The 10,776-nt window shown below is 43.9% G+C and overlaps 1 protein-coding gene across 2 annotated transcripts; it reads left to right on the top strand.

Moving 5' to 3' along the window:
• The first annotated feature begins 271 nt into the window (after positions 1 to 271).
• Positions 272 to 10,651, top strand: scyl2 (SCY1 like pseudokinase 2). Of its 2 annotated transcripts, XM_044022206.1 has the most exons (19): positions 272 to 433; positions 2,509 to 2,705; positions 2,814 to 2,971; positions 3,141 to 3,285; positions 3,833 to 3,982; positions 4,086 to 4,307; positions 4,808 to 4,924; positions 5,016 to 5,141; positions 5,320 to 5,496; positions 5,655 to 5,666; positions 6,017 to 6,139; positions 6,325 to 6,438; positions 6,527 to 6,659; positions 6,845 to 6,963; positions 7,077 to 7,177; positions 7,263 to 7,332; positions 7,415 to 7,492; positions 7,579 to 7,701; positions 7,840 to 10,651. In XM_044022206.1, the coding sequence occupies exons 2-19, from the start codon at positions 2,529 to 2,531 to the stop codon at positions 8,449 to 8,451; spliced, it is 2,757 nt and encodes a 918-aa protein (XP_043878141.1). In that variant the 5' UTR covers positions 272 to 433; positions 2,509 to 2,528; the 3' UTR covers positions 8,452 to 10,651. The 2 variants fall into 2 exon arrangements, with proteins under 2 accessions (XP_043878141.1, XP_043878142.1); XM_044022207.1 differs by lacking the exon at positions 5,655 to 5,666.
• Positions 10,652 to 10,776: the final 125 nt, after the last annotated feature.

The following is a 10,776-nucleotide window of genomic DNA, read 5'->3' as shown; positions in this document are numbered from 1 at the left end:
TACTATTTGCCACAATAGTCAATAACAATGAACAACAGGCCTAGTATTAGTCACTTAATAAATAACTAGTGTTATTTATAAAGCAGTAGCACGCTTCTAGTTAGAGGCCTATAACATACACACTAAACTTAATAAATAAATCTTGAATAATCCTGAAGTAATGTTAAGTGGCAAATATCTGAGAGACTGTTGGCGATTAATAGTTAAAAAAGAGTCTTGTTCGGCGAAGGAAACCGTCAGATGACGTCGACGCACCTGACGCCATTGAAAAACCCGGAAGTGGGCTAATTCGTTGACTAGCGCACTGAGCTAACTCACTTCGTATGCTACTGGAAGACATGGGGGCTGTGTTTAACAGCCAACACTGACAGCACCTGCTTCTGGAAGTCCGCACACTGTCGGGAGAACACTTGACTGCTATTTTCATCCAACGGTAAGAGTCTGTACACTGTATCGCACTGTCGGAAGGATTAAGACAACAAGGGGCAACTGTGCACCTACGTATTGCTGGCTAGTTAGCCTGGCTAGGCAACGACACCGTGGACTGTTTGTTTAAAAACGCATTTTACAGTTTCACGGCGGTGTTGTCAGCGCTTTGGGCGACACTGGCAAGTTGGAGGCTTCATTGGAGGATGTAGTTTGGGCTGCTGTTGGCGACACAGTCATTGTGTTGTGCAAGTGTTTTGCTAGTATCCGGTACAGGCTAAACAAGACGAGTAACTTCATCATAAAACATAACATATAAAAACGCGTAAGTACGAAGCTAAGATGTGGGTTTCCTTTCAAGCGCGGGCGGAACGTAAAGAAAATACCAGCTATACAGTTGTTTTTATCGTACATAATGAATCGTCAACTATTTAAATAATCGGTTAATTGGTTCGAAGCTTTTTTTCATGAACACGCTTCTTAAATGTGAATATTTTATTTTTTTCTTTGCTCCACATAACAATGACATCATTAAAACAAAACAAAAACACTGATCAACATTTTTTTTATAACGTTTTCTTACATTTTATGGACCAAACAATGACTCGATTAATTGTGAAAATAATTGACAGATTTATAATTGTTTGTTGCGGCTCTATCTCTCACACAGTTTACCTCTGCCTACTGTTTGGTCACTTTTACAAACGTTATCACACAGCACTCCTTGAAGCTGTTGACTTTGATTTTATTAAGTGTAAGAGCTGACATGTGTGATTGTCTTTTTCTGATGATATATTCTGTATTTGCACATTTTTTCACATATCTAATAATACTTAACATTGATTTAATTTGTCTTAAAGTTTGGGTTTCGTGCTGCTTGATGGGGTCTCAGGTTCTCATGGTTGTATTCTGTATTATAATGTTTGTATCTGTAAAGCACTTTTTGTTTATAAGAGTGCAGTCTTGCCTTTACAGCATGACCCAGTCAGAACAAGGGCCTTTCTGCATGGTGTTTGCATGTTCTCCCCCCATGTGCCTTCTCCAGTTTCCTCCCACAGTACAAAACATGCAGCTTCCACAGAGGAATATTTACTAAATCACATATTATGTTCATAGGTCCTTTTGGCAAATTTTGATTGCTTGCCTTTTGTATTCATCACAAAGTAAACACATAGCAGTGACACAGTTACGTCACAGTGTTGACGAATGAATAGTGTTTATCCACTCACTGGCGAGTAAATCATTACAGAAATCATGTTAGTCTCTCTTTGAATTAAGCATGTTTTGGTTTTGCTGAGCTACTGGATGTGGCTTTTAGAACACATGTGAAAGCTTACGTTCACGTATAAAGTGACTCAAATACCTAATACCTAAATAATCCTAATTTATAGACTGCATATTTTAACGTACACCATACTTTTGCAATTCCACAATAGAATTGGTAGTTGTGGCAATAAATCCATACATTATTCATACACATGGATTCTCACTAACATGACTGATCAGGTCAGGCAGTAACAAGAACTGACTCATTTGAATCTGGTGCCTAACATTAGATATGCAGAATGCACGAAACATGAATGATGCAAACTGTTCAGTGTCCATCTGGGTTTATAAAATAATGACATAGTGCAGAGCGTATTTTAGTCTTATTTCTGTGTCCTGAAATCAACATCAAAATACTGTTCTAATCTTACTGAAGACAAATAAAACAAACAATGAAGAGGCTGTGGCCTGTCAGTCATCTTCTTTTGTCAGACTTCCCTTTTTTTACATGCTTTCATGTAAAGCTAAAGTACTTCATAAGAGAGTCTCACTGTGGTGTGCATAAATATATCCTGAGTCATTCCATAAGTCTCGTGGCAGATATCTGGGTGCATATTCTCTTCAGCACAACTCAGATGCTGGTTGATGTGCAGATTTTATAGCAAGTGCAACACAGTGTGTGTGACTAATGAATTGTTTAAGGCCTTTTGCCAGACTGAATCAGGTTGAGGCCACAGCTGTCTCATATAGTGATACCAAAAACTCTTTTTCTATTTTTACTTGTCCCCTGAGTTGAATGTATTTTTCTGTCCCCAGGTGCCAGGTCAGGCCTGAACATGGAGTCCATGCTGAACAAGCTAAAAAGCACTGTCACTAAAGTGACAGCAGATGTCACCAGCGCCGTCATGGGCAACCCGGTGACACGTGAGTTTGAGGTTGGACGACATATCGCCAGTGGGGGTCCTGGCCTGTGCTGGAGAATCTACAATGGCACCAAGAAGTCCACCAAGCAGGTGCATCTTAAAATCCACCAATCTGAATTAAAGTTCAGACTGGAGTAACGAGAGAAATGACTGTGATGATGAAGATGGCTTAATCTCTGTCGTCTTTGCTTCCTCCAGGAAGTGGCAGTGTTTGTGTTTGATAAGAAGATGGTCGACAAGTATCAGAAGTTTGAGAAGGACCAAATCATTGATTCGCTGAAAAAAGGAGTGCAACAGCTGACCAGACTGCGTCACCCGCGTCTCCTGACTGTGCAGCATCCTCTGGAAGAGTCACGGTGAGTAACACACACACACACACACACTGAATGAGTCACCACCCAGATGAAAAGCAAGCACTTGGCAGGTTTTGCTCGTGGCAATGTCCTCGATCACCGCCGTATGTTTAAAGAGCAAGCCAACAAGTAAAGATAAATGTATTTTATGTTTCTCGTGTGTTGACCACAGAGACTGCCTGGCATTCTGTACAGAGCCGGTGTTTGCGAGCCTGTCCAATGTGCTGGGCCAGTGGGACAACCTGCCCTGCCCCGTGCCCAACGACATCAAGGAGTACAAGCTCTTCGACGTGGAGATCAAATATGGCTTGCTACAGGTAAGAGTGCACCGAGGTTATTTTATATCGTAAATGAATTAAACACGGTATCGAGTGGACATTTTAATCGTGTGTCCAACACCTCCCCCTGGAAAAAAAAATAATTTGACACGATTAAAAGACACGGTGAAACAAGAAAAACGACAATAAAGTGACAAAATGGGTATTTATTTATTTATTTTTTAACCTTCTGTGTCATCTAAAATGCACTGTAAGACAGGCATTGCACTTTTACTGCTGTACTTGAGGGTTTGTTCATCAAATAACCTTTCATTTCTCTAAGGATATATTACCATGTAGTTAACTTCTGGATGTCCTGGGTGGATTCACATGCTGTTGTTTGTCAAAGCCAGTTTAACCAGCCTGGAGTCCACGCCTCGCCTTTAAGTGTCTTTCCCTTTTTGTCTTATCAACGACGTCAACCACAGTGTATCTCATCTTACAGTAGTTAAAGGATGTTTATTTTATATTATATGCCCATACAATGGAAAATGCTTTTCTCAGCAGCCACGTTCTAAATTTCCTCCTTGACATTTTCTCTCGTCAGATGTCTGAGGGAATGGCCTTTCTCCACAGTGGGGTGAAAATGGTTCATGGAAACCTGTGTCTAGAGAACATCATCCTCAACAAGAGTGGCGCATGGAAGATCATGGGCTTTGACTTTAGCATCTCCTCCACGAACCCCACAGAAGCTGAGGTGTGTTGAAGGTTCACCGCCCTTCACCAAAATGGAGGCGTCGCAGTAAATTGTCACATCTTGACATTCTCGTTGTCTCCTTCTCCTCCTCCTCCTCCTTCAGCCTAAGTACACGTGTAAAGAATGGGAGCCCAACCTTCCGCCCCTCTGCCTCCCCAACCCTGAATACCTGGCCCCTGAGTATATCCTGTCCGTCAGCTGCGACTCTGCCTCTGACATGTACTCGCTGGGTGTTGTCATGCACGCTATCTTCAACGAGGGCAAGCCTGTTTTCCAAGTCAGCAAACATGACATATTTAAGAGCTTCAGCAGGCAGCTGGACCAGGTAAGTGGACGTGTGCCAAATGTGGATGCAAGACAAATGAATAATTCAAATCTGAAGACTTCCTGTTTGACCCCTTGCTGCCACTGCTTAGCCCTCATACCCCTTGCATGTGGCGGGTTCGTCTGATTCTTTCTGGGGAATCAGCGACCCTCCTGTGGAGGATAAATCGGTAGAAAAGGGATTATGGCTGGATAAATGGGGATTTTTCAGGGGCACACTTCCAAACCAAAGTAACCAGCTAAAAAAATGGTTAGCATGTTGTGTAGCTACTGTATGCTTACCCCAACAGAAATTGTTGTCTTTTGTCACCAGTAGTCCCAGGCGTTGAAGTCATTTTCTGATTAATAATGCCTTTAGTCCACGATGGGTGACAACAAGTTAAATTTTGAATCTTGGTCTTGAAGGGGTTTCTCCTTTTGTAGACTTAGGGGAGAATGAGAAATGGGATTGGGCCTTTTTGTGTGAGTTATTTCTTTCTTTCTGCTCTTTTTCAATCTTAGCTGAGCACCATGAGTCCAGCTGTGCTAAACAAAATCCCAGAGGATGTGCGGGAGCACGTCAAAATGCTGCTAAGTGTCACGCCCAACGTCCGTCCTGATGCTGACCAGATGACCAAGGTTTGAAATAGTAATTATTGTATTAAGCAATTTTGTCTCGCTGCGTTTCTTATTCTCCATGTTTTGTTTTTTCCCCCCCCGTGCACGGCAGATGCCATTTTTTGACGACGTGGGTGCCGTGACTCTTCAGTACTTTGACTCCCTCTTCCAAAGAGACAACCTTCAGAAGTCTCAGTTCTTTAAAGGCCTCCCCAAAGTGCTGCCCAAACTGCCTAAGGTAAAGGAAATTCTTTATAATTTTTAATAATTTTTTCCCGGATTCCGACACTATTATCAAACAAGGTGCAATGCGTTTGTTTTTTTTATTAACTGTTAACTGTTTTAAGTGCTCTTCACAACACTACAGTCGTCTGGTGTGTGTCTTTAGCTCATCCCTGTTTCCCCTTTTTTCGCAGAGAGTGGTGGTTTATCGAATCTTGCCGGCGTTGACCTCCGAGTTTGTCAACCCGGACATGGTTCCCTTTGTGCTGCCTAACGTGCTGCTGATCGCCGAGGACTGCACGAAGGAGGAGTACGTCCGTCTCATCTTGCCTGACCTCACGCCCGTTTTCAAGCAGCAAGAGCCAGTTCAGGTAGGAACACACAATACGCCCTCGATGTCTGACTCCAGCTGGTTGTACAAGAGGCTGTTTCTGTTTGAATTTGTCAATGCATGAAATTCTCTGCTTGGACTGGTTATTTTCATCAAGCTTGTTTCCTTCTCTGTATTTTTCTTCCCATGCCTCCTCAGGCTAGTAATATGGTGAGTGGTCTCTATTGTGCATAGGCTCCATTCACATCCACTGTGTGTGTGTGTGTGTGTACATGTTGCGACTAAAAATCACAGCCGGTACGTTTCCATGCACGGTGACAGCGGTTGTGGCTCGATACTTTGACGTTCGCCCATGTTTCTTGTCGGCCTGATCTTTTATTTCTGGGTCAAAACCAGTTGATCATGGCCAATTTGACTCATATTATCAGAGTTTAGTAAGACTCGAATGTCATGTAAACGTACCGAGTCTCTCCGCTCACTTCCATTTACCACCTTACTCACAAGCACAGAATAGACGAGTGTTCTCTTGCTTCTAACTTGGTTCTTTCTTCATTGTGCAGATCCTGCTGATCTTCCTGCAGAAGATGGACCTGCTGCTGACCAAAACACCCGAAGGGGACATCAAGAACAGTGTGTTGCCTATGGTCTACAGGGCTCTGGAAGCTCCCTCTGTACAGATCCAGGTACAGGAGGAAAAATAAAAGTGTACTTAGTCCTTACTTTTATACAACCAAGCCAGTTATAAACCAGGATCAAGAAAACTGACCATGGTGGCAAAGTTGTCTAATGCTTTAGATATCACATACTGTACATATAATGATTATTTTGGCAGTCCTTGGAACATACATTCTTTTGTGACCTTCCTTAGGAGCTGTGCCTGAACATCATTCCGACGTTTGCCAACCTGATTGACTACCCGTCCATGAAGAACTCCCTCATCCCCAAAATCAAATCGGCCTGCCTCCAGACCTCCTCATTAGCTGTGAGTCTTCTCTCTGAGCGACGACTTTGCTTCTCCAGTTTCTTTCACTTTTTTTGTCCTCACTTTGGTTTTCGTGTCTATCGTATAGGTGCGAGTGAACTCTCTGGTGTGTCTGGGGAAAATCCTGGAGTATCTCGACAAGTGGTTTGTCATCGACGAGATCCTGCCCTTCCTGCAACAGATCCCCTCAAGAGAACCAGCAGTCCTCATGGGCATTCTGGGTAAGGAGGTTGGACACTGTTGCTTCTAAAGGCCACAACTTGACGATCAGCTGTGAACAAAAAGCTCTGTTTAACACTTCTTTACAGTTTGAGTCCTCTGTTGCCTCTATTAGTTGAGCTGCCTCTTGTTTTCTTTGCTAATGACTGGTTATTTGCTTACTCTCTCGCTCTCTCTCTCAATTAAGGAATCTACAAATGCACGTACAGCCACAAGAAGCTGGGCATTCCCAAAGAGAACCTCGCTTCCAAGACCCTGCCCCACCTGGTCTCTCTGAGTATAGACAACAACCTCAACCTGAATCAGGTGTCATACCCGCGCACACACACACACATACAGTACATGTTTCGATTCAGATTATCGAAATCTGTGTAAAGCACCGTTCTTAAAGCGTAGAATTGACCTTTTCTACGTTTCAGTTTAACTCATTCATGGTGGTTATACGGGACATGCTGAGTCGCATGGAGGCTGAGCACAAGACCAAGCTGGAGCAGCTGCACATCATGCAGGAGCAGCAGAGGTCTGTGTGTCTGACTCTGATGTATTCACTGAGATGATTAGTCTCGTTGTCGTTCCTTGTGTTAAATGCCTTTCATTCAAAACAGGAGCATAAACATTACAAACTCAGGGAACCAATCAGAGGAAACCAAGAGCCCACCAAGCTCTGGCAGCCAGGTGAGCGACTCAGAAATCTAATTACTGTCAAAGATGCTTTTAAAAGATGCTGACAAATTGAAAACGCTCTCGTTGTCTGTAGATTGATGATATCTTCGGCAGCACGGGGGTTAACGGGAAAGAGAACGGGTCTGCGGCGACCGCCTCGCAGCCTAATCGAGTATGAAAGCTTTCACCTTGTTGCTCATTTGTTGAACACACTTCACTTTTGTTCATGGTCTCCTCCCTTTTGTCAAATCCCTCCAGATGTCGCTGACTTTAGAGGAGAAACAGAGGTTGGCCAAGGAGCAGGAGCAAGCAGTCAAACTGAGGAACCAGCAACCGTTAGCACCACAGACGATCAAACCGGCCGCCTCCACCAACTCTCAGGTAAAAACTGGGCGGCTGTTGATGTGATTTAGTGATTATTTTCCCAATTATTCCATTGATATTTTGGGTTGTGTTGGTAGTAAACTACTTCACTGCAGTTACAAGCCTAATCGCCAACGCTTTTCCCTGTCATTGCAGACTAAGGATCTGACCAGTAGCCTTCTCAGCAGCATGACATCCCTAAACAACCTATCCATGGCCAACACTGCACGACCAGCTCCGGCGCAGGGCACCACCATCGCTGCCTTCCCCACCTCCGGCCCCATGGTTGGCTCTATGGGCGCCCCAGTCTCCAATGGCTTCAATCCACCCATGGGCTTCCAGGCGGCGGGCATGGGGATGGGCATGCGGGCCGCTGGCCCCGGCCTCTACGGCGGCATGGCCACCACCAGCAGCACGCCAAACTTTGGCACAATCTCACAGAACCACGCGTCCGTGGGACAGACACACAGAGCCCCGGACATGTCGGCCTTGGACAATCTTTTTACATCCAGCAAACCCAAAGTCACCCTCAACCAACTGGGTCCCGCAGCGACGCCTGGAGCCAATTCCCCGTGGCTCAGTCAGTATGGTTCAGGCCAGAACCCTCAGACTCAGATGCAGGGGGTGGGAGGGGCGCCCGCCGCTGGGTTTGGGATGCAAGCGAACCCCTTTTTCAGCCCGCAGAACTTTTCCCAACCTGCCGCGGCCCCCCCGAATATGAAACACGGCGCGTCCGTCAACAGTGACCTGAAAGACTTGTTTGGCTAAGTCGAACTAAAAAGACGCCAGTTTCATGTCTGTTGTTTTAATACCTTTTGGACAGAAGAGCCTCGAGTTCTCACAGAAAGAAAAGATTTATTGAATGTGAAGATGTGAAAAATCCTTTCAACGATTGTCGCCGTCTGTGTTTTTAAATCGGGTTCAAAATTTGACTCTCGCTCACATTCTGCTGCACTTATATTTCCGTATTTCCATATTTCCATCTGCGATTAACCGGAGAGACAGAAATGTTTGCGTCTGGAACTTCTTCTATACTGTGTTCTTTTAAATGCTGGGCGTTTCCCTATCTGAACGTAGTATCTCTTATCCTTGCAGCAAGATTATTTCTTGGGTTTGTTCTTAGTTAAACAAATAGTTTTGATAGTTTTTTTTTTTTCCCCCTTAACCCTCAAAAGTTATGTTTTTCCGTGGACGTCGACGTGACTATGATTGTTCAGCCCTAATCCGAACAGATTTGCTTGAAAACAAAACAAATAACAGCATACACCAAAACAAAGGTGGACAGCGAAGCGGACGACCCCTCTGCAGTCCGTCTCCATGGTAACTGTGTCTCTAAATCTGTTTGTCGCTCGTTTTCCATTGCGATATTATAGACTGTGCATACAAAGGTTTGAAATTTGAACGCAGTCTCCGGGTTAGAAAATGGAAGCGACCAGGCTTGCTGTTAGAAAGATACCAGTTGTCAGTCGTGCTCGTATCTGCTGTTTTTCGTCTTCTGCTTTGCTCTAAATGGGGACACGTCTTACAAAAGTGGACACGTTTGATGGAGAAAAGCTGGAACTTGGAGAATGAGACCATCATTTCCTCAGGAAAATGTCGGCGGACATTTATAAATCAAGTGGGAAGAGGAAGAAGAAGCTTATTTTCCCGTAGACTTCCATTCAAACTTCACTGTTCTTTTTTTCAGCAGAGTCGCCCCCTGGTGGCTATTTCTGTATTCTTACGTCCAGATTCTCCTGGAAAAGTTGCGAAGTAGAAGACTATGAAGACTAATGTTTTACATCTGTCTGTTTAGGAAGTCTATGGTAAAAAGAAAAAAAACGGCGAAAATGTGATATTTGCATAGTTCACGGACCTGCGCGTTGCTCAAGGACTCTATGGCGCCCTCCCCCCCCCCAAGGTGAAAACAGAGGCAAAATTGAATTTGACCGAATTTTGCGAAACTTGGTGGGAAGGTGTTATAGACCAAGACGAACAAAAAAGTCGATCGCAACCATGGCCACAACGCAACGGGAAGTCAGCCATTTGGGATTTTGGCGATTTGCACCCTATGTAAATGAGCAAACTCGTCCAAACGCGTTTGTCGTACATAAAAAAAAAAATAATTTCAGAAATAATTCCAGTTTCAGAAAGTGACGCCGGTCAGTTCGCAAATCTCAATGCTGAACAACAGGAATTGATTTCGCAGCCTTGTTTGACGTTTAAGCGACAGTTTGTTGACCTTTTCTAAAGATGCAGTATGAGTGACTTGCGTGGCTGATGGTGGGTTAGAATGTGTGGGGAATTCTGTCCGTGCCGAGATGCTGACAGCGATACGGCGGGCGGAGAAACGTTTGCATGTCGTCGCCGTTTCTGTTGGAAGGAGATCTTTTGTTTTCATTTCAGCACCTTTCTTTCGGCTGTCACGGGGACCAGCGCTGGCAACACATTGTGAAGTGTAAATATTTAGTCTGTTTATTTAAATTCTATTGCCCTGTGAGGACCTGTGCATTTGTTTTTTTACAATGTTCTGGCGACAATGGTTAAGAGGCCTTAGGTGAGTCATGTGCAATAATCCTTGTTGGTAGATTTTGATTGGCATCCCTTCATCTCCGCTAACCTACGGAAACTTTATACGTCTTGCTGATTTTTGACAAGTTTAACGTCTTTTATTGGTCCTTCGTCTTCAGCAGCATGGCTGTGTTAAGCTTTTGTCATGTTGCAGTTTTTGGTCATACAGGAAACCATGTAATCTGGTCATTATTGTTCGTAGATCAACGCGCACCGTTGCACATTTTAATTTTCTTTGGAGTACAGTACCCTGGCAGAACCCCAAAGCAGAAAACAAAATTCTTATTCTTCTACAGACTTGTTTGTATACTACTTCTGTCTTCTGTGTGTTGTGTGTGTGGCCTGTGTTTTGTGTGTTGAGGTGCTCGTCTCTGCAGGGGGTTGAATCTGTACATATAAAGCAAAGTACACAATCTAATACTGGACTCTATTTCACTTGAATTTGGAAGAGGTGAAAAGAGGTAAGTGCACTGATGACAAACCAGTATCTTAATAAGGCAATGTAATAATGTGAAAAACAGTGTAATACAGCCATAAATCTGT

This window comes from Solea senegalensis, linkage group LG3 (genome assembly GCF_019176455.1).
Source record: "Solea senegalensis isolate Sse05_10M linkage group LG3, IFAPA_SoseM_1, whole genome shotgun sequence".
In the NCBI taxonomy this organism is placed as follows: Eukaryota; Metazoa; Chordata; class Actinopteri; order Pleuronectiformes; family Soleidae; genus Solea; species Solea senegalensis.
Note: the sequence above shows the minus strand (reverse complement) of the source record. Positions and strands in the feature narration are given on the sequence as shown.

Bases quoted from the DNA above. Each gene is read 5' to 3' on its own strand.
- scyl2 (XM_044022206.1), top strand. From the start codon at position 2,529: ATGGAGTCCATGCTGAACAAGCTAAAAAGCACTGTCACTAAAGTGACA. The intron at 7,178-7,262 runs GTCTGTGTGTCT...CATTCAAAACAG, and splicing joins ATCATGCAGGAGCAGCAGAG to GAGCATAAACATTACAAACT. The intron at 7,333-7,414 runs GTGAGCGACTCA...CGTTGTCTGTAG, and splicing joins CACCAAGCTCTGGCAGCCAG to ATTGATGATATCTTCGGCAG.